The following is a 21,863-nucleotide window of genomic DNA, read 5'->3' on the forward strand; positions in this document are numbered from 1 at the left end:
GGTACACCTCTGATTGTCTGCTTAGCATATTTTCTTCCCTCGCTCTCAAGGCACACGCTCACCTTATTGTCCTTATTGCACAGTGCAATGCCAGGGAAACAGTGGGACGTTCCAGGCGTCGGTGTTTTTCCGCGGGCGAATGTGTGTTTTACATCACATGCCACAGGAGTGTGATGGGCAAAAACAAAACGCCACAGCGAGCGAAGCCGTCCCCTCCGTTCACCTTTCTCCACCGCAGCACAGATCAGATAGAATGTCACCTCCACAAACTGCCGCGAGCTAATTAGCTGTTAGCCATGTTTGTGTTCTTGACTGATGACAGGATCATTTACTCTGGTCTCCAGCTGGCTCTGTTTGTCTGAGCCATCTCATTAGCATGGCAAATTAGTCCCACTCAGTCAGGGCTCTGCCTCGCCCAATGAGGAGTGATTGGAATGCAAATCAATCAAGAGGGCGGGGAAATGGAAATCACTAAATTATAGTGAAGATGGAAGGATGAGAATATTATGTAAACTTTAATTTAGGAGGCCATAAAAATCAAGTTGGCTTGTTTCCTGCAAATTAGGAAAGGCCACCGCGGAGCTAATTCAGGGGAGAGTCCCTACGAGAGGCGCCGCCGAGTGTTTGGGCCGGTTCCATCTGCCTGGAAGCCGCCTGGAAAAAGGAGCGTTCAAGGGCGACGCCTCGCTCTGCCGCACGCCACTGTTATTAGTTCAAGGAAATCCACTGTAAATTGTAGGAACATTGCTCTGAATTTGTGAGCTTAATTCCCTTAAAAGCTCAAACTTCATTGCCAGAACCGGAGCCCAGATTTAATCAGCAGCAGCCATTTGTCCAATCAGCGCCAGGTGCAGCGGGCCTCACAATTTAAGTCCCGCACAAAAAATAGCTCCAGTACCAATAAATAAACGGGTTCAGCGTCGTAACGAGCAGCGCTGCCTGGCAGAGAAACCGTGTTTGTCATCATTGCTCGGTAATTCTGCTAAGTGAGCCGTTAATACGTTCCCAGCGTAAAACAATCTTTAATTTAATATTCCGTCATCAGCTTTTTCTCCTCATCAGCAGGAAGTTATTGATCACGCTCAGGGGCCGCTGTCATAACAAGACAGCGGCTTTCTCCCTCTGCCTTTGCCTCGGTTTAGTATTCGACTGAGGCGCCGGCCGTGTTGTGAACGGCGTGTAGCACGTTCTTTTATTTATTTTTTTTATTTCTGCGGCTCAGGACAATGGATGACAGAGCCACTGGGGTTTCAGAGGTGCATTTATGCTGTTAGAGGTGCGAGAGGTCTCGCTCTCTCCTTTTTTTCTGTGTGTTTTACTTCTTCAAGTCATTCTCGGCAAAGCTGCCGCTATCTCCAGTTTCATTTGTCGACAGGCCTGACAGCGGGGGGGAGGGGGGTGGGGGGGGCAGCAGAGGGTGGGCTGGCGGCGGTGGAGAGAAGGACGGAGGTGGATCGAAAGGGAGGGGGAGCAGTAATGTAAGAAAATTGGTGGATTAGACGGCGAGCCCTCTTCCTGTCTGCTGCACCCCCCCCCCCCCACTTCTCCACCGCCTCCTCTTCTTCCTCCTTCTCATGCCTCCATCCAACCCTCAGACTATAATAACACAGCCTGACATGCTGATGATCAGCCACCCCCCCTCCTCCCACTCCTCCCTTATCACTAACAGATCTGTCATACCTCCTCTTTCTCCCCGGCTTCATTTTCCTCTTCCCTTTGTACATGTGGAACCTGGACGTTTCCTCTCGCTCTGCCTTTTTTCAGTTAAAAGCAGGATTACGCTCTATTTGTGTCTTTTTCACTGATGCTCTCACCTCCTGCCATCGTCAGCGTCGCTAATCTTTACAGAGGCCTCGTCTTTGCCGTAAAGGATTTGTAGGATCTCGATTTCGTTGTCGCTGTTTCTTTTTTCTTTTTTTTTTTTTTTTTGCATGCGAGTAACAGAGCGCACAGATGTGGTGCTGACACGACACGAGGCAAAGAGGTAGTGGTGGTAGTGGTGGAGGGGTGTGAGCAATGAGCAAGAGTTCCAGAGTGTACATGGAGGGGTCTGAAAGGGCCTAAATGGATCTGCGATTGGACTCTCTGAGGTCGTCATCAGCCCAGATTGCAGGCCATTAGGGCCTATTTAAAAGAATTACTTCCAGGATGCAATCAAAAACCCTGATAGGTAATCAATGGCAACTAGATCAGGGCACAAAGGCAGTCCATGTGTCTCAATCAGCCACCATTCAGCAGGACAGGGAGATCAGTACTGGCCAGAAACTGCGTTCATTTTTGACACACATGCACAAAATATACACCAGCAGCAAATATCTGCGACGTGTACATATGCACACACACACACACACACACGCCACTGTGTAAAAGGGCTGAAATACACACACACACACACACACACACACACACACACACACACACAGGACAGTTAGTTGATGTTACTCAGCTCAGGCTCGCAGATAGTGATTTATCTGGAGGCCTCCAACACCACCCCCTGAGCTTTAAAAGAGGAATTACAGGACAAAAGAGAGAGAAAGAGAGAGAGAGAGAGAGAGAGCGAAAGAGAGAGAGAGAGAGAGAGAGAGAGAGAGAGAGGAGAGAGAGAGAGAGCGAAAGAGAGAGGGAGAGAGAGAGAGAGAGAGAGAGAGAGAGAGAGAGAGGAAGAAGAGAAAGGAAAATGACAAGGAGGGAGGAAGGAGTAGATACGAGGAAAGGAAGGAGGCGGCTGAGGACAGAGAAGCCTTATTAGGCCTTCTAGTTAGCAGAAGCCACACACACACACACACACACACACACACACACACACACACACACACACACACACACACACACACACACACACACACACACACCTGCAGCATCCAGTGAGAGTGATGAGTGGGTAGAGGTTGGTAATGCTGCTCAATGATGCGTATGGCGTTTAGTTCAGTCTGACTGCACCTTTCTCCAGCCATGCAGGCGCACAATATGCCCCAGCAGGACAAAAAGAGAGGGAGAGAGAGAGAGAGAAAGACAGGAGGGGAGAGAGAGGGAGGGAGAGAGAGACAGAGAAAGGCATGGGACACACACACACACACACACACACACACACACACACACACACACACACACACACACACACACACACACACACACACACGCACAGAAAGGCAGGAGGGGAGAGAGTATGTGCCAAGGCCACAAATTGGGTCAATATGCCTGGTTCATAAACAGAGCAGAACCCTCAGAGCAGCCCAACACACCGAGGGGCAAAATTAGCACCCACATCTGAGCCGGTGGGGGCTGGGGGGTGGTTGGGGGGGGGTGCTCCTGGGTGCACACGTACATATGCAAACAGAGGGCGACGCACAAAAATGTGCAATAACTCGACTTATTAGGTTATATACACCAGCGCATATAAATGCAGAAACACATATACCAATAGGAACAATAATAGTCCTGACATGATAAAAGACCATCAAGACGGGGATATGAAACACTGCGCTCTCTGCAATAAGATTACCGGCTATCAGCCCTCAGTAGGTTTGCCAGCGGGAGTCCCCAGTATAATAAAATCAGATTAAAGGACAATCATATTTATTTCTAGTATATACAATATATCAAGGTTGCTCAGTAGCTCTTATTGTGATAGGCTGTGAAAAGGCAAGCCTCTGTGTACTCTCCTTCTTCTAAGTTGACGTTAGGCTGTGTTTAATGAGCTTCAGGTGTCAAGGACTCCACAATGTAACAGGATGTGTTGCTGAGGCTTATTGATTTATTGTTTTTCAAAGAAGTTTTGGTACTTTTGTTATTGCCTGGCTGTCGCCCGTAATGTCATTTCAAAATCATTTCAAGTGAATAAAAGTTGAGGGACGGTGTGTAAATGTGAGCGTGTGATTGCTCTGCAGCGGGAAAAAAATATTGGAAAATCAGATGACTCGGAGATGTTAATACGACGTGTGACGCGTAAATAAATCCCGCGCCGTGGGAATTGAAAACGATATGAGGACGAATGCAAAGCTGTGAGTCGGAAATCAGGTAAAGGGATGCAAAACAAACCGGGACTCTGAATTAACGCGTCTCAATTAGGTGTTCGCTGCCAGTTCTGCTGCTGCTGCTGCCGCCTCTAAAACCAAAGGAAAGGAATTTATGGCAGGAAACCGCCGAAACTACAAAACAAACCCGTAGGAGCGAAGTTGTTTGCAGTTAGGGCTCCTGAATTGATGTACTGGCTTGGGTCCAGACGCTCTGCAGTAGGTGGTCCAACAATCGCACAGGTGTCCTTCCGCATTCATTAAAACCTGGGAAGGTTACTGAACCGCAGTCAGCTAAATTGGCAGCAGAGGAACACAAAGCGCAGGGACCGCTCACATGAATGTCAGCTCGCCGTATTTCAAGCAAGAATGTTCTCTTCATGTATGAACCACACGAAACGAAAGGCAGCAGTTGTGACGCGTTAGCGCCCCTGCAGAGGCTCCTATTCATATTATGTGCCTTCCTTCCTTCCCTCCTGTCGCCCGTGGAGCCTCGTTGCCTCGTCTGAATAAAGGAGGCTCCACGAGCGCGGCCCTCGTCCGCTGTGTGCTTATGCGCCCCCGTGTTTGACTGCTTGGCTGCTCCCGTCCAGGAAAAGCAACTGTCCAAACAGCGGCTGTGTGGTTCACCAGGGCCGTAGTATAAAGACAGTTAAGACAAATATATTGGACCGGACTCCCTGGAGGTGCTGGTCCACTCTCTGCAGACACCAGTGACCACAGAACCCAGCATCTCGACCATGATGTCGCTGTCTGAATGCAGGACCACGGGCTCTGATGAGGAAGCAGCTGCGGGGTTTTGTGAATTGAACCATTTTGTGTTTGCTGTTTATTAATGAACTAAAATAGCATTATTAGCTTTGTCACATGCTTGTGACGCGTTTAAGTGTCAACCTTTAGCTCTCCTGTTTCTGGACGGCTGAATGAAGTGGTTCGTAGTGAGCTCACAGGGGACGTTCTGGCCCTTTTTACTCACTAAATGCTCTGCAGCCAGAGCCTGAACACGTCCGCTGCTGCAGGTGGCATTTTCCACATGATTTAAATGTTATAAAGCAAAAAACCTCGATTTGAGCTTCTATAAACGCCTGGATTCCACTTGTTTGAGCTCAGGAACATGGCAACTGTGTTTATTCTCAACAAAACACCCCAACATGTAGATGTGGGAGCCTCAGACTCAGCGGCCCACTCGCCCACGCCACTGCACGTCCCTTCCCTCTGCCTAAATGCCACACAATTATGACTAGCTCCGGGACTGCGGCTGAGCATGTGTGTGTTTGTGTGAGCGTGTACATTGTGTGAACAGAGGAGTCATCTTATTTACCCACCTTGGTGTTAGGGCTGGCCATCGCCCGCCCAGCTAAATGCCATGCAAATGCTGCCGCCGCCGTCAAGCTGCCAATCACGCCGGCGCTGGCATTCACGGCACAGCGCCGGAGCATTTACAGCCTCTGTGATCTTTACTAAATGAGAAATAACCCTGGCCTGTCCAAGCCGGCCGCCACGTTTAAACAGCGCCATCCCCAAATTCCCACAGGAGGAGCGCCGCGGAGTCAAGACATCATATTGTGTCAGAGGAGCGATAAAGAAAACACGGGGGGACGGTGCATGTGTGGGTGGGGGGTGAGGGAGGTGTCTCACTCCCACAGTACAGCCTCATTATGATGATGTGATTTGGCGGAATGGCAGCAGTGGCTCTCGTCACTAATACCAGCTCCCCTGAGCCCCGAAACAGCGCTTTATTAAACTTTATGAAAGGCTTAGCTGTCCAATTTATGAGCCTGCCTGCTGAGGACATGAGCATGTAGAGACAGAGGAAACGCTGCAGCGCGACATCAGATGAGATTACGCCCAACAAAAAGTTTTACCCCTGACACTACTTCTTCTCCCTCGTTTTGCTCGTGAAGGCAAACACACGACATTGTTTGAGACTGGTCTCACAAGAAGCGATGCGTTCATGTGATTAGGCACACACACGAGATTCAGCTATAATAAAAAATACATTCTTTAAAGAATTTCTGTAATTAAAGCATTTTGGAGATTTTAAATAATTTTATCTTGTTTCACAAAATGGCTACAAGAAATGACACTGAGGAAAAAGAAGAGGATCCAACAACAAACCCTGAGGAACTCTTTAACGCAACGAATGCAGACAATTTTGTTAGTGTTGGTCAGTCTTGCTAATATTCTCATCATCATCATCCCAATAATCCTAGTCAGTGTGTGGATTGATAGTCGACTCCGAAGCGCCTGTTGTGATATTCTGATGCTCTGTCTGACAGTCTAAATTATGCACAGAAATAGAGCAGCGTGCACCTTCCTCAATCCACTCCTGGTGACAAAAAAGGCTCATTAACTCCTCCATCTTTGCTGACATTCTGTTATCACACACTGACAGACACACAGAGATAAACACATGCATTAAATATTCACTAAAGTGTTTATGTTGGCAGAGAGACAGCAGGGGAAGCATGCAGCACGCACACATGCACGCTGATCCCCAGGCAGCAATTAGTCATGCCCCATGCGAGGTCCCTGCCTCCTCTCATTCAGCTGTAGGTGCAAATTAAATTTGTTTTAATGCACCGTCACCGGTCTCCTCTCCTTCAAGAACATGTCAGGGTCACACTGAGACAAAGACAGGTGCACTCGCTCACGCTCACACCTTGAAAGTGTGTAATTACCCAGCGCTTTTTATTTCCTGTTACCAAAGGAAGAATCTGCAGATATGGGATGACGAGAGCAGTAACTCAGTATTTGATGCACTGAGCACAGATGTCGTAGCAGATGTACAACAAGTGAACTTACTAAACTACAAACCGTGTTTGTTCACAGGTTTAAAACATAAATTTAGCTGGTAGTGATAATCTGTTAGCAGGTCTTAAAACACAAATGTACCACAAAAGGATAAAAACTGCTTCATTATGTTCTCAAATCAAAAAAACTTAGTAGTCAAGTGAGTTTTTGTAGTGACTTATTAAACTGTATGCCCTTTCATGCCAGTTATTATTAGTGTTATGGGCCATTTGTGGTTTGGCTGTTTTAACTAGTAAGGCACAAGCAGCCACTGGGGGCATTAAATGAATATTTATTTATATACTTAAATCTTTATTTCAGTATCTCCTTTATTTTTTTAGTGACCAATAATGTTTTGGTATTTTTTGCCTGTAAATGTGAGGTAGCAACCCAAGCCAAAATACTGGTGTTCAAAAGTAATGTAGCACAAACTAGTACAAAAAAGACATTTACTAAATTAAAAATATGAACCCAGACATTTATAATATCAATATTGCTTCCTTGAAATATTGTAGAATATTTATTCATTCATTGTGTTTAAATACATAAACACATAGTTTGGTAGTGGTTTGACATTGTAGTGCTTCTAATGAGATGATTGGTTCACAAAGGCAGTGGCAGAATCTCATTGGTTTAAATTAATTATTTCTTATTCCATGAGGGTCTAATCCCATCAGGTAGGGATGAAGTTAAACGATTGGCCCCGCCCACCACAGGTACCTGGATCAGGTGTGTTTAGCCAAGTAAGAAGACGCATTGTGCTCGGACGACTCAGAGAAACTTTGTTCATACGGGTAGACTCAGGTTCCTTCAAAACATGGTTCCACTGAAGCACGTCTCACTATTTTCAGCTCTACATTTGCATGACAGGAAATGTTTCTCTGCAGCATCAGGGACATTCTGGGGTTTCAGAGTCTCGATAATAAATAAAAATAAAAGTAAAACACAAATGCATTACCAGATTTCTGCATCACTATAACTTAATTTGCCCCAGTAATCCAGTTTGTAAATGCAGCCAGTGACTCAGCAAAACGGGCGACGAAGCCAAAGATGTGACTCCCCGACATGACTCCGCCATGTGAGCGCGTTCAGCGCTAGTGGTGCTACAGCAACGAGTGGCAAAATGACAAAGTAACACTCAAATCAATGGCACTCGGCTGCTAATGAATGACAAGGCTAATTGCAGGAACGGCTTGTTGCTCTTTGGTTTAGATAAATACTCCGACAAGTGAAGTGCTTTAATTATCCCCAGTGTGTTTGTGGCTGAGTGCCGTCGCCACCGCTTCACTCGAGACGCCTGCCTGAATGAGACAAGCTAATTAAGAGTGATTTCCCCGCTCCCCACTCATTAATAACACAACAGCAATTAAGAGGAGCTGGCGGAACATGGTGCATTTGGTGCTAACAAGATTAGCCTCATGGAGCAGTGAGTTTACAAGAGAGACAGGCAGACATGTACACACACAAAGGAAAAGATGGGGAGAAGAGCTTCAGAGGGAAGACGGAGGGGGGATCACAGAGGAATGCGGCTGAAATGAGGAAGCAGGTGAGGAAAAAGGCAAATGATGCTAAACGAGGAAGACAAAGGCGAACGCACAGGGACAGGAGACAGAATAATAACAGACGGGAAGCTGTGCTCCTGTTTTCTTCTTTTTTTTCCTTTCATTTTTCTGCATGAATCATCAGATTGGCCTTTAAATGAGCTGTTGCATAAAGGACATTCACTTTCACGAGCTCGCTGAATAATAACAGGGGCAGGGAAGTGATTGTGCACCTCTGATCATGACAGCCTTGAATTACCAAGAATGTTTGAGGGACATTATACAAGTAATAAATTCAGAATGCAGCAAATGTACTATTCTGGTATATTTATATATAGCTTCAATAATCTGAAGGCGCGATTAGACAATTTCTATAACAATCAAGTTGGTTTCAAGCGGTTCCTTTACTACTAAATGATGTAAATAGGATAAATTAAACTAGAGGCTTTTGTTTCTATAATATTGAGTGAAACTAAATCATCTGAGCCACGACTGAGCCGTGGCAACGGGCCGCCCGCCGTGAACGACCTGCCCGGCACCAATCGGCGCGGGGCCCAAATGAAAGCGAGCAGCTGCTGATCCCGCAGCGTTCAGCAGAGCCACATATTTCCCTCAGGAGTCGGGAGGGCCCAAAACGCACGTAAACAGACAGCGACTGGAGGACGCGCCGCTAAATAAATGTTAGCGCCGTGGTGTCTAGATGTGTAAAGACGAGCACCCGCGCTCACTACTAGTGCAGCCGTGCCCTGCGGTCGGTCAGAGCGAGAGGAATGCACATTCTGTAACATGTAGGAGTCGCCAGGATTCAGTGATGGTCCTCTTCAAGCATCCGGTATCTGCAGAGAACAGACTCGCAGGCAATGCAAACTGTGTGTGTGTCTGTAAGAGGATGTCAGTCACCGTAACTTTTCATGCTGCAAGAATGGAGCTCTTGACAAGAGACTCAATCAGCAGCACTAAAGCCTGCCTCTGCCTCCTGTGCCGCTGCCACCCTACTTTTGTGTCGGCTAATCTCCACTGTAGGATGTAGAGGAGCCATTTGATATTGTCTTCCCCGGTGTTTTTCATTATCGCCGTCTTACTGCAGCCTGCCACTGGCATTAGCTCGACATTAGTGGGCTTGACGGGATGAGAAGCACCACACAATCCTGTCACAACCTCCCATCTCTGCTGTAACCCTACTCGCATTTCAAAGCTCCTCTGCCTCTTCTTATCTTCCCCCTGCTTCTGAGGCGGAGGAGCAGCCGGTTCGTGGACAATATTTTTTTGGAAGATGACTGAGAGGGTAGAGTTTGTCAGAATCCAAATTTCATTTAGAGCACAGGGCGTAAACAACATGTCGCCGTGCATGAGACACATGCAAAGTCTTAATTTGAGAGAGAAAAATGCAATTGTGTTTTCTCCAATGAGCTGTGCAAATACCCCCCTAGTCACACACAGAAGTATTGGTTGAACACAAAGCTTTTCATAGTTTTTTTGACCATAAACTGCCTCTGCACGGTTAATTTTATAAGCCAAGTTTCATCACGGTTCACATTGTTGACAGACTTGTTTCCATTAACACATGACTCATATTGAATATTGTGCCCCCTGTGGAGCCCACGGCAGCAGACTGATTCCCATATGATTTACAAGTGAAATGAAACATACATTAAGTAGCACAGAAACATGAGGGTTCTGTTGGGTTCAGTAAATGATATAATTTACTGACATGACTGATGGCGAAACGACCAAACAGTTGGTCCGAGACGAGCGCGGACTGACACAAGCTCCTGCTAAAAGTTGTGAAAGTTAGAAAGACGCGGCCGAGTCTTCTGGTTCCGAGCGAACACTCGCCTGGCTTAAAGTAATACCTCAGTCTGACAGAACATCTTTGCCTTTCAGCACACACACCTTCGCAGCAGGTCCAACATCACCTGCCCTGGGGAGCCACAGTCAACACCAGCACTCAGACTTTCTCCCCTGCTCGTGGTATTGATATTTGCTAACAGCCAAAATTACTTTTTGGAAAAGACCATGTGGGACGTTATATAAAATAATAACTCCTGGATCAACTTTGCCATGTGTTTCATTACATTTCCAAATGAACAAGAAAATAGCTGCTTTCTTCCCGCAGTCGCTTCAAATGGCTCAGAAAGAGTTATTGTCAGAGGTTACGCTTCATAATCGCCTGCCATCTAAAGGGAGCCTGTAGTATATGAGCACAAAGCAGCTAATTGGAAAAATCTTACAATACAGACACTGAGGCTGGAAACGTGCTGAGAAGCAGACGCGCTAATAGTTCACTTCCCACATACTGCACTTAAACAACCATTCATTCTGTGATTTAGTTGTAAAACATAAAGGATAAAAGCACTAACAAGATGCTCATCTCGTGCTCTATTAACACCCCAGACTCACTAATAGCCTTTTTATGGAAGTCCACATCAGGACAGCATCTGGAGAGGAGTCATCTCCATAATATCCAGCTCCTGGAAAATAAATTAAACCTTGTGTCTCTTACAAAAGCTGCAAACAAAGGCAGAGATGTAATTTTACTCTTCACCCAAAGACCCACTGTCTGTGGTAGTGAGATGACCTGGCAGAGCAAACTACACCGATCTGTGTCAAGCCTTTGTGTATTAATTGATATATTATGTCACTGTTAAACCCTCACTACTTTATCTTACTTACCAGGTGTCTGCACTGTCGTAATTGCTTTGGAAAGATAATTAAATCAAAATATCATCGCAATTAAGTCTTATTGAAAGGGGTGGACAAAGGCAGACATGACGAATGACGTGAGGATGACCTTCTGCGATCACACGTGTTGGAGGACACTGCCACCTAGAGGTCAAAGGCAGAAAAACCTCAATCCTGTAGCACATTTACTGCAGCTCAGACTAAACATTTGACAAATCTGTATGTGTGTGCATATGTATATACTGTGTGTAAATATATATTGTGTGTGTGTGTGTGTGTGTGTGTGTGTGTGTGTGTGTGTGGCTGACACGCTCACTACAACAACATCAATAGTTTGACGTTATTTCGCAAAGATGTTTTGAATTCAGGAAAATACACAAATATTATTTATTGAATAAGAGGTAAACCTTCACAACAGGTCAAAGTTCAATCTGATTGCATGAGCTTAAAAAACACTGACGATTGTAGGCTTGAAGTGAATGTGTTCTACACCATGTACTGGTAGGGGTTGTAGCAAAGCCTCAGTCATCATCAAGCATCCTGTTTGGTTTAGAAAATCATTACAAGGCCCAAGAAGCAGGAATGTCAGTAGTGGGTGGTGTGTGAAAATAGCAGAAAGGTTAGTATTGGTATTAAAGACCCCTACTTCTAGTTCATGTGTAAAGTCCCAAATAAAATAAAAACCTACCAACTGTACCATATTGATGTGAAAGGCATACAGTGTTTGCAGAAAACATATTATTTCTTTCTTTATAAATAGAAATCACCTCAGTCTGTTGGCTGTCCTGCACTTCAGACACTGGAACGTAAATATATTCTCAACAACAATTACCCTCACTATGTACAGTACATCAACATAGCTTGATTCAACACGTTCATTAAAATAGTAAGTCTAGAAAGCACAGGCATAATTAGGACATTAGCACAGTGGTTAAAGCTTATTAGAAACGCTGTCCAGGATCAACGAGGACCTCGACTACCAGTAAGTGTTTATGTGATAAAATGCAAGTTTGACAGAATTCGCCTCGGCCCATTTCATTGATGCTCTTTGTGGAATTCCTCCATATACGCAGCCAGAGCTCCAGCGTCGTCCAGGGTTACTGCGTTGTACAGAGATGCCCGGATTCCTCCCACGGACCTGCAGGAGGAGACCAAAGGTCACATTTTGAGGTCAGCCCTGCCAGACTCGACTGCGCCACCATGTGGAGGGAGGGTGGGATCGTCTCTACCTGTGTCCTTTCAGTGATATCATCCCACGCTTGGATGCTCCGTCCAGGAACTCTTTCTCCAAGGCGTCGTCTCCCTCTTTCTTCCCTATGCGAAAGGGGACGTTCATGCGGCTTCGGCATATCCTGTCTACAGGACACCTACAGTGACAGGAGAGGTGGCCTTTACTCAGTCACGCCTGGACCACGAGTGATTATGTAAAAAAAAAAAGAATTTCTGACTAACGTGTGCTGCAGACGTTTCGTCGTACTCACACATAGAAACCGTTGGATGCATCGATGATGTCATAAATCAAAGAGGACTTCTGTTTGTTGAGTTTTTCCATTGCAGTGCTGCCTCCGTTGTTCTTAATCCAGTCCAGCACAAGACCCATGATATAAATACTGAACCAAAACAAATATTAGGAAGGTTAAATCGGTCACAAAATAAAAAGCAGCCTGTGCAACTGCAGTTTGTGTTATTTCTTCTCTTTCTGGCATCACTCACTTTTTCATGTTTTTACTGTTTAGTTTTTTATTGAATTAGCTTATTGTTCCATAGTGAGTGTTTTTCGAGTAGCCAGCCATCTACAGTACATGGCAGCAGGTATAGATGGGGAGATCCATCTAGTCTGGATCCAAAGGTCAGTTGTTTTTAGCTCCATGAGCAACACACAGATATGGGAACGTTGTATCTCATCTGAACTCACCACAAAAATGCAAGTCAGCATATTGCACAAAATCAAAAAACCTCCTGGGACTAGTATTACTGTGCAATGGTCCAGAGACAAGAGAACTACTTTACTTTAAGATATCATCACATGTTAGCTTTTATTGATGTGCAAATACAAATCTTACTTAACATGTCTTAAAAGTGCTTCCAGAGAAGTGAAATTAAAAAAAAAGTGGACCAGTACCTGAAACACGGCGGCGTGTTGTAGAGGGAGTTCATTTCCGCCTGCATCTTGTAGTCCAGAACAATGGGACACTCCTTCAGAGCGTGGCCTATTAAGTCCTCCCTCACGATGACCACAGTGACCCCGGCACAGCCCACGTTCTTCTGAGCCCCGGCGAAGATCAGCCCAAACTACGCAGCGAAACAACACAATAACACCTCACAAACAGCCGTCCGTCAGTTGAATACTTTATTTCCTTTGACATCATTCTCACCTTGGACACATCCACAGGGCGAGAAAGGAAGTTTGAGGACATGTCGCTCACGAGGACCACTCCGTTTGTCTCAGGTGTGAAGTTGAACTCGACGCCGTGCACCGTCTCGTTGCAGCAGTAGTAAACGTAGGAGGCTGATGGGTTCAGGGCCCAGCTGCTGGGGTCGGGGATTTCTGGACGGAGCAACGACAGAACTTTGAATCAAGATATGCCACAGACAACAGGGAAAACCCTACACAACCTACATCAAATTCCCAAATACTTTAAAACTGCTCACAAATATTGGGTTTGACAAACACGCCACTGAAAACCTGAATCAGACACAACCATGCGGAAAAAGCTGCTGGCACACCAGAGCCTTTCACTGGTCGGCGCCTCTATTGTGTATTACGTAACAGCTAAACAGTCTTTACCCAGTGTGAATGGCAATGACTGCTCATAGTGGCTCTGTGAGCGTTAAGCATCTGACCAGACTTACTGGTGTAACTATCCAGCTTTGGGTGAACGACATTGATCTTCCCATATTTCTCCGCTTCTTTCGCAGCCTTGGCCGACCAGGTGCCGGTCACCAGGTAATCGGCACACCTGTCAGGCGTCAGGCCAATAAGGTTGAGGGGGACGGCGCTGAACTGCCCAGACCCACCGCCCTGCAGGAACAACACCTTGTAGTTGACTGGGATCTTCCTGTGGAGACAAAGTGTCAATAAAAACACAACAATCTGAAGCACACGTCTCAAGGTATTGTCATATGCAGAGCAAAACAACACATGCACCACTTACAACAGCTCTCGCAGTAGAGTCTCCGTCTGGTTGAGGATTTTGTTGAAATCGGACGACCGGTGACTCATCTCTAATTCAAAGAAGATCAAAAACAACCTGAATTTAAACTCGCCGCCAAAGACAATCGCTCATTCGCTATGTGTACGCATGGATGTGTGCAGCTGTTCCTCTATAACATCTGCATAGTTCCACTCACCGAGGACACTGATGCCAGTGCCACTATAATTAATCAGCTCCCTCTGTGCTTGAAGCAGCACCTGAAACAGGTCACAGAGAAGGTTTTGGTTTAGTTTGGGTTATATTGAAATCCAAAGATCTCACGGTTACAGAAAACCTCCGGAGGTGCAGAATGTGACTTTAGCCGAGGCCCTGGGTCAAAGCCCAGTCCAACCCTGGGACAGGGTTTGATGGGAGCTGTGATTTGTTCTGACGCGCTGTTTTTCTGCCATCTACTGGATTTGCGAGCTGCTGCCAATGGAGCCGGTTTTCACACGGATGAACGAGGCTGATGCAACTCAACGCCGTGTTTTCAACCCGCCGGACCTGTCGCCGCACCAGCCGCACCAACAACGCAGGAAGCGGCGTTCGTTCACCGGCTGCGGGGACAGGATCCGTGGAAACCAAAAGCCGCAGCGACAATCTGAACCCTCGATACAACAGGAGAAAATGTCCCGAAAAAACAGCCTCCATCAGACGTCTTCGACGTGTTCTCACCAACGTTCCCCTCCACACCAGTTTTCTTAGAATAATTGGCTTGATTTAATTGATTTTTTTTACAGGTTTGCGCCTTAACGTTACACACGCATAGTTGAACAAAAACTTACGGATGGGGGAAGTTTTGCAGGTCCCGCACCAAAGTTGATGGTTTGTTTCTGCTCCATGACGGTAAACTGCTTTGTTTCCAGCCGGTGGTTCCCTCGCGTTCATTCGGCGATGAGGCAGATCTCTTTCTGTTCTCATTCGCTCCTCCGTGGGGGAAATGATGCGTTAAAAGACTGCTCGTAAACTCGCGATCTTTGCGAGAGGGCGCGCGCGCGCGGTAGGTTGGCAGGCATAGTGCAGGAGCCCTTCTCGTGTACGTTTGATTTTTCCACAAAATTAAAAGCTTGGAAAACGAGATTTTTTTTCTCAGAACGATAAAACGGGTAACGACTTTAAATCAAAGTCTGTGTCTAGTTTTGAAAAAACAAACAAGTTCAGCTGGTTTATTGGTTTTTAACACGGTGCTTTGAATAAATTCCGTTTCTTGCTTATATCAGGAAAAACGAAAAAACTGAAAATATGAATCCATTATTTAATTCGTGCGTCAGCACCGGCTTCCTGCCTTCGTGTACTACGTTTCAAAATAAGAGTCTCGCTTAGGCCGCGCGTGTGGCGTCTGCTAAGGTTCGTTCGATGGATGTGGTAAATTTGCCACTACAGTATTTGACCTCGTGACCAGAGTTACTGTATCTTCACTGGACCTCTTATAGCAGTTATAGAAGGCCATTCATAGGTCATCCCACAAATGAGCCACTGTGCTCATCGGCTCTGATCGTTTTAGAACACATGCATGATTGTAGAATAACATTTGGTGCATCCACAGCAAAGAGTTAGAAGTTATTCTCCACTCTGACAAACACGTTGGGCCGTATTTCTTCTATTGACCCCTTTGGTCTGACCTGGTGACAGTCCATGTTTCAACCTGTTCACCCATGAAGAAGCAAATAGAAGACAGGATCTATAGGCCGCTCTACCACACATGCACACATATCATTGTTTTGCTTTGTTTTGTTTTTACTTTTTGTTGCTAAATTTCTGTAAGAAGAACAGTTTTTAGTGAAAACTATTGTTTGACGGCAGAAATTTTAATTTTGGGTTTTACAGAAGACTCAGTCTGAGCAAGTTACAATTAACAAATAAAAAGACAAAGACTAGAGTGTTTTATACAAGTCCATCAGTGTGTTGCTTGTGATATAAAAAAGGAATTCAAACGACACTTGCATGTATTGTTGAAAGAATATCATTTTCAGAAAGAAGCATTAACTTTTGATTGTAGTGTTTCATTTTGGCAAAGATGTGAGTTGTTATTCCCCAAGTGCTATGTCTGATTGACTTGTTTGTCGAGTTGACATAGTCGCTGCTTGGACACCCAAAACAAAGCAAGACTTTGTGTGTTGTGATTTCTACTGAATTTTAAGGTTAATAGTCAAATTGAACAACGCACTAATTTTACAAGTTTATTTCTTAAATTGATGTATGTAGTGAAGCAAAGTAAGAAAGAAGTTGATGTGAACAAATGCACATCATGATTAGTGTTACAACACTGCTCTGACCTGAGCGTGTTATTGAGCAGATGTTACATCCTAAGTAAAAGCATTTTTACCATTTTACCAACACAATCATAATCTCAGTGGCACTTGAAGCAATACAAAAAAGTATGCGTTTAACATTAAATTGATTTATTGCGGCTTGTATCAGATGTTCTAGATTATCTATGAAACTAATTCTTCCTCTTTGTGGTTGATATCCGGAGGCTCCTCGTCGTCTGCGCTGGAGGGAGCAAAGCAGTGCAGGCTGCAAGAAGAAGCATCATGAACAGATGTATTGTTATCATACCTCTCTACATTGTCAAGTTTAAGCTAACCACCACTTTATGTCGCTATTATTACTCTGGTAAAATACTGCTTAGGTGATGACTTACTGCACTGAGCCACGGAATGACATCTCTATCTCTCCACGTCCTGTGGTCGTTATCTGGTCCCTGTCGTCAAGGAAACCCTGGAAATAGTTTTCCAGCCTCCACAGCTGCACCTGTCATCAGGAGTCTGCCCGTACGCTCCATCAGCTCTGGTATTCTTCGACCGGTGATGATCAATTTTCCTAAGGAAGGCACAGAGGACAAAAAGAGAGAGGGACACAGGGAGGGAGGGAACTTGGATAGTGAGGTAGGAAGAGAGGGAGTTTAAAGAGACAGAGAAGGAGGGAGGGAGAGAGACCAAGACAAGGCGGAAGAGCGGGAGCTTGGAGAGAGAGAAAGGGAGCTTGGAGGGAGAAAAAGATGGAAGGAAAGAGGGGGATTCAAAAGAGAAGAGGGAGGGACGGATGGAGAGAGCTTGGAGAGATAAAAGGAGGGAGAGACAGAAGAGATGCGAAACCGACATAAGAATACTATGGTACTTGAACATTACATTTAGCCTAATAAAGCTGCCACAGGAGCAGCACACAAACTAGCATTGATAGCGCGCACACACACACACACACACACACACTGTAAGGTTTGTTCTGGCGGTACACACGTTGGACGCTTAAGATAGCGAGACTCTTATTTTGAAACGGACGGCAGGAAGTCGGGGCTCACGCGCAATTTAAATAATGGATTGATATTTTTCTTTCCAGAGGACATCGACAGAAATTAAGCCGTCCTCTGATTAAGTTGTCCAGAAGATCAAATACAAAGCACATTCGTTTTCTCGTTTCTCTTATGAGCAAAAACGGAGTTTGATCAAAGTACCCTGTTAAAAAACAATAAACCAGTGGAAAATAGTTTTTTTTTCAAAACTAGACAAAGAAACTGATTTAAATCCATCCTAGTGTTTTAGATATTTGTCAGCACACTATCAGCTCAGACCAACATACAAAAATGATCTTGCTTTCCAGAGTTAACAGTGCCTGGCAGAAATTCATGATTATGCTCCAGGTTACTACCTGTTGCATTGAATAAAGTGCAAGTGGGGGAGATGTTTTCTTTTCATGTAGTATTTTAAAGTGACTGCTTGGACTTTTTAGAAGTCAAATCACGTACCCATAGAATGAAATATGTATCTTGTAAGTAGGAACAATTACACATGAGCTTGCGTTTCCAAGGGACAACATACCGAAACGGACCTGCTTCCGCTAGCGTTGTCCACTGTTAACTTGTCTTCTAACCTGTCGTACTGTTAGGCAAGAAATGATAATAGCAGAGTTTTTTTTAGCTTAGGACGAGCGTAAATCAGCTTTCGTATATTTTTGACTTTTAATACGCCGTATAAATGGGCACTTTCTACTGTGCCATATGTAGACAAACAGCGTTTACTGGGAAGTCGCATATATTCGGAAAAAATCATCAAAGCAAACTAAGAGTCGTTCTCCTAAAATTTTTAGAAAAGGTGGGTCCCATAACTTAAACTTAATGTCAGGTCATGTCTAATCCAATCCCTCCCTTGTTACTTTAACAGTTACTAACTACAGTATCATTAGGATTAAAAACAATGTTAATTCCAGAAGGTCCTTGTCTTATTGAACTTGACTAGTCCTAGTTCACTTGACTAAATGTTGCTTTGCCACATTAATTTTTGTTTTTATATTGTAAGCAGCCTTTTCACCTTTTTAATCATTATGGTTTTAGGTGAAGGAAGCTCGACGAACACTAAAAAATCCCCAAGTAGAAAAGTTTGATTGCACCCAGCACAAACAGACGTTCTGGTGCTATTGCTGTGAGCTAGAAATTGAAAGACACAGCACAGATGGTAACATGACTGTGCTGCACGGAGGCTTGATAGAACACATGACCACGTAAGTACTGTTAAGTTATCTTTTAACTTGTTTACTGTAAGTGCTTTAATATAAGTATCTCATGTACATAAGGCTTCCCTGCATTGTAGAATGTTATGATCATTTGCACTTCCTTAGTTGAATATTAGTATCTGTGATTAACAGTTTTTTTTCTTGTTGTTCTTATTGCTGATTTACATTTCAAATGTTTTTTTGTTTCAGGCCAGAACACAGAAAGAATACACACAAGTTCTGGTGGCACAATAAGGCTGACCCAAAGTTTAGAGACAGGGTCATCATCACAGAGGAGGAAACAGAAAGGTAGACTTAGTAAGCCAAATGTTGCAAAAAAGGTTTATGTGTGCTGTATTAATTATCATCGTTTTTTTTAAAATCAGATTTAAAGCTGAGGTGATTAAAGTGTTGGAATCATTTGTCGAGAAGGAGGATGAATTTATTAAACAGGTAAAACAAAAGATTAGTGTTTTTAATAAACTTTCTCAACTGAGAAATAACACTTGTCAAATTTACAGTTTTACAGATGTTATTTTTTAACTTGTTTTTTGATGCAGCAAGCTGATCATATTCGCACACAGGAAAAGCATCGTCAAGAGGTCCTTCAGTCTCTTTTAGAGGTTTGTTTTCCAAGGATGCAGTGGCTGTATCCATCACTTGGCTTGATGTGTGTTTGTTTGTTTGTTTGTTTGTTTATGAATTGGGTAAGGTGTTATGGCTGATTAAATGGAACCTGTAAATAGAGTGTGTAGATTGTGTTGAGATAAAGTGGGATTAGTGTTCAGACTTCCTCTGTGAACCACTGTTGGCTTTTCCTGAATCAATATCAGCGTGATACAGAGACGGTGTGTTACAATGGACCAAATGGTGCCAAGGTGTCTTTAGAAGACTCTGTCGGGTAATGCTACGGTCCAAATGCATTATTTTACATTTTCTCTCTTAGTCATGAATACAGTTATTACATGACATTTGCCTTTTTTATTGTTGTTTGTAAAACAGCTGTCAGTATCCATCTCATGTATCAGACCAGCATGTTGGGAGCAACAATGTTGTCTCAATGACTGAAGTACAATGGGCATCAACAGGACAAGGCCTGACTTTCATAGGGCATCAGGTAAAGGGAAAACTATTACTAAAGATGTTTTAATAACTGCATTATTTTAAAACTAATATACATGTAATGTGATGTGTGTGTTATAGGATTCATCAAACAGTGGAAATGTTCATACAGGTACTGTTGCATGTAAAGTTGTATAAAGGTTTAGGTTTCTGATATTCTCTGATTAGACAAACTTTGAACTTTTCCTACTTTTCAAAGATTGCTGAGGAAACCAGTGTATCTAGTAGTTACAAACTTTGAATATGATTGAGGGTAAGTTAAAAACGTCTCTGCACTGTAGGTGCTGTCCCTCCTTGGCTCCAGGAAGATCCTTTAGAGGGAACCTCCAGGGGTACGGCACAGCCGGCGATCGGCCCTTCACTTCAAGAGTTCCTCAAACAGAGTAACACTTATTTTCCTTTTTTTGGGTTGTTGTGTAATTTCTTTGCCAAAAAAGTTGCACTTATAATGATCATTCCTGTGAAACTTGAACATTATTTGCTCTAGCTTGTAATATATTGCTCTCTGATGTTATTCATAGTCTCTTAATGTTACAAAGTATATTTTCACTTGGATTTAAACAGAAGAAAAAGAGGCATGCTATTAAATTAGATCATGTGATTTTTACCAGAGGAGCAAGAGAAACTGAAGAAGCTGCCACCAAACAGAGTTGGTGCCAATTTTGACCACAGCTCACACACAGATGCCAACTGGCTTCCTTCCTTTGGTAGAGTGTGGAACAGTGGCCGACGCTGGCAGTCAAGGTGAGAACATTTGACTTTTGCAACAACAGAAACCATTTGTATCAAAGTATGTCTCCGTGATAACCAAATGTGTGTTAATAATGTTCCCTTTTCAGTTTCTTTCTCTTTAAAATCACAGTTTACAAACCAATGTTTTCTGCTTTGTCTGTCATGTGTATCATCAGACATGTATCATTTTCAGTTCCATAACTTAAAAAAACATTCTGTGTGCATGCAAATGTGACTTCTTGTGTTCATCAGACACCAATTCAGACAAGAAGAAGGGCAGAAGAACCGACAGAAAAGGAAGAGGGAGCAAAGTACAGATGGGTCAAAGAAAGCAAACACAAGTGAACAGCAGACAAATTCTGTCAACACCTAAAACACATTATCTGTGTAAAAAATTCACAAATGTAGGGATGTGTGTATGAAGTGGTGTTTTGAGAAGAACCACTTGGTAAAGACGTTTATTCCAGGTTATTTCAGATTATTCCAGTAGTTTTGAAATCCGTTAAAAAAAAGAAAGAAAATTGGGTGAAAGGAACACAATTGGGTTGGTGGGTGTTCTTGCAAGTGAACAGCAGGGGGAACCCTCGGCTTAATATGGGCTGATATGATGGCAAAGGGAGTCTGTTAGAGTAAACATTTACAGTATAGCACAGTATAGTTAAAACCTATATTGAACCATATATTGTTTTTTGTTTTTGTTTAGCATTATCTGTGTGTTCTCTGTTCAATTTAACAACTATCAGCAAATAACGACAGCAACACGCTTTAGTGTGACCTGTAAACCATACGACAGGCTTTCATTTCCCTTTTCACATTCTGTGCTACTGGAATAACCCTAGGTTGTATAGATACGCTATAATGCACTTTGAATAAACAGTGTTTAAATGTATATAAGAAAACCTTGCAGCTACTCTCATAATGAGAGCTTTCATACAAATAAAAAATGAATGACACAACCAAGTGGCTATTTACTACTCTTTACTGCAATTATGTCCTTGTGCCAACCTTATAATCACACAGAAGTCAAGCCATTGGTGCCTCATTAACCTTATAGTCGTGTAGCTGTTGCATCATCCACAGCTTGAGTTTACATTAGGCCTATATTTTATCTCTACAGGCCACCTCCGCCCCGCAGCCAAGTGTAATCAAGCCTCCCTGTGCTCTGGGTGCGGGGCAGCTGGAGGCGAATATGGCAACACAACGTTGTTCTATTCTTAGCGCTATGACAACATTGCTATGGCTGATTCATTGTAAGCGGAGGAAAATAAGGTTACCGTGCATACACGCTTTATTCGCAA

General features: G+C 43.9%; 2 protein-coding genes and 1 long non-coding RNA gene across 3 annotated transcripts; 1 reads left to right on the forward strand and 2 right to left on the reverse strand.

Moving 5' to 3' along the window:
- Positions 1-11,402: 11,402 nt before the first annotated feature.
- psat1 (phosphoserine aminotransferase 1) lies at positions 11,403-15,165 on the reverse strand. The gene is made up of 9 exons (XM_029163897.3): positions 15,009-15,165; positions 14,381-14,441; positions 14,185-14,254; positions 13,883-14,088; positions 13,405-13,577; positions 13,152-13,321; positions 12,511-12,639; positions 12,259-12,396; positions 11,403-12,167 (listed from the first exon to the last, which is right to left on the reverse strand). The coding sequence occupies exons 1-9, from the start codon at positions 15,063-15,065 to the stop codon at positions 12,065-12,067; spliced, it is 1,107 nt and encodes a 368-aa protein (XP_029019730.1). The 5' UTR covers positions 15,066-15,165; the 3' UTR covers positions 11,403-12,064.
- A 1,443-nt stretch (positions 15,166-16,608) lies between these two features.
- LOC121202472 (uncharacterized) lies at positions 16,609-17,623 on the reverse strand. The gene is made up of 2 exons (XR_005898110.2): positions 16,868-17,623; positions 16,609-16,740 (listed from the first exon to the last, which is right to left on the reverse strand). It is a non-coding gene; the product is annotated as an uncharacterized LOC121202472 (long non-coding RNA).
- Positions 17,624-18,026: 403 nt separating this feature from the next.
- Positions 18,027-21,521, forward strand: cenatac (centrosomal AT-AC splicing factor). The gene is made up of 11 exons (XM_029163896.3): positions 18,027-18,314; positions 18,554-18,720; positions 18,922-19,020; positions 19,098-19,164; positions 19,272-19,334; positions 19,545-19,612; positions 19,714-19,828; positions 19,915-19,945; positions 20,115-20,216; positions 20,445-20,577; positions 20,818-21,521. The coding sequence occupies exons 1-11, from the start codon at positions 18,198-18,200 to the stop codon at positions 20,936-20,938; spliced, it is 1,083 nt and encodes a 360-aa protein (XP_029019729.1). The 5' UTR covers positions 18,027-18,197; the 3' UTR covers positions 20,939-21,521.
- Positions 21,522-21,863: the final 342 nt, after the last annotated feature.

This window comes from Betta splendens, chromosome 9 (genome assembly GCF_900634795.4).
Source record: "Betta splendens chromosome 9, fBetSpl5.4, whole genome shotgun sequence".
Taxonomy (NCBI): domain Eukaryota; kingdom Metazoa; phylum Chordata; class Actinopteri; order Anabantiformes; family Osphronemidae; genus Betta; species Betta splendens.

Bases quoted from the DNA above. Each gene is read 5' to 3' on its own strand.
- psat1 (XM_029163897.3), bottom strand. From the start codon at position 15,065: ATGGAGCAGAAACAAACCATCAACTTTGGTGCGGGACCTGCAAAACTT. The intron at 14,089-14,184 runs GTAAGTGGTGCA...TTGTCTCCACAG, and splicing joins ACTCTACTGCGAGAGCTGTT to GAAGATCCCAGTCAACTACA. The intron at 12,168-12,258 runs GTAGAGACGATC...CTCCTCCTGCAG, and splicing joins ATATCACTGAAAGGACACAG to GTCCGTGGGAGGAATCCGGG.
- cenatac (XM_029163896.3), top strand. From the start codon at position 18,198: ATGGGCACTTTCTACTGTGCCATATGTAGACAAACAGCGTTTACTGGG. The intron at 18,315-18,553 runs GTGGGTCCCATA...TTATGGTTTTAG, and splicing joins TCCTAAAATTTTTAGAAAAG to GTGAAGGAAGCTCGACGAAC. The intron at 19,829-19,914 runs GTAAAGGGAAAA...TGTGTGTTATAG, and splicing joins TGACTTTCATAGGGCATCAG to GATTCATCAAACAGTGGAAA.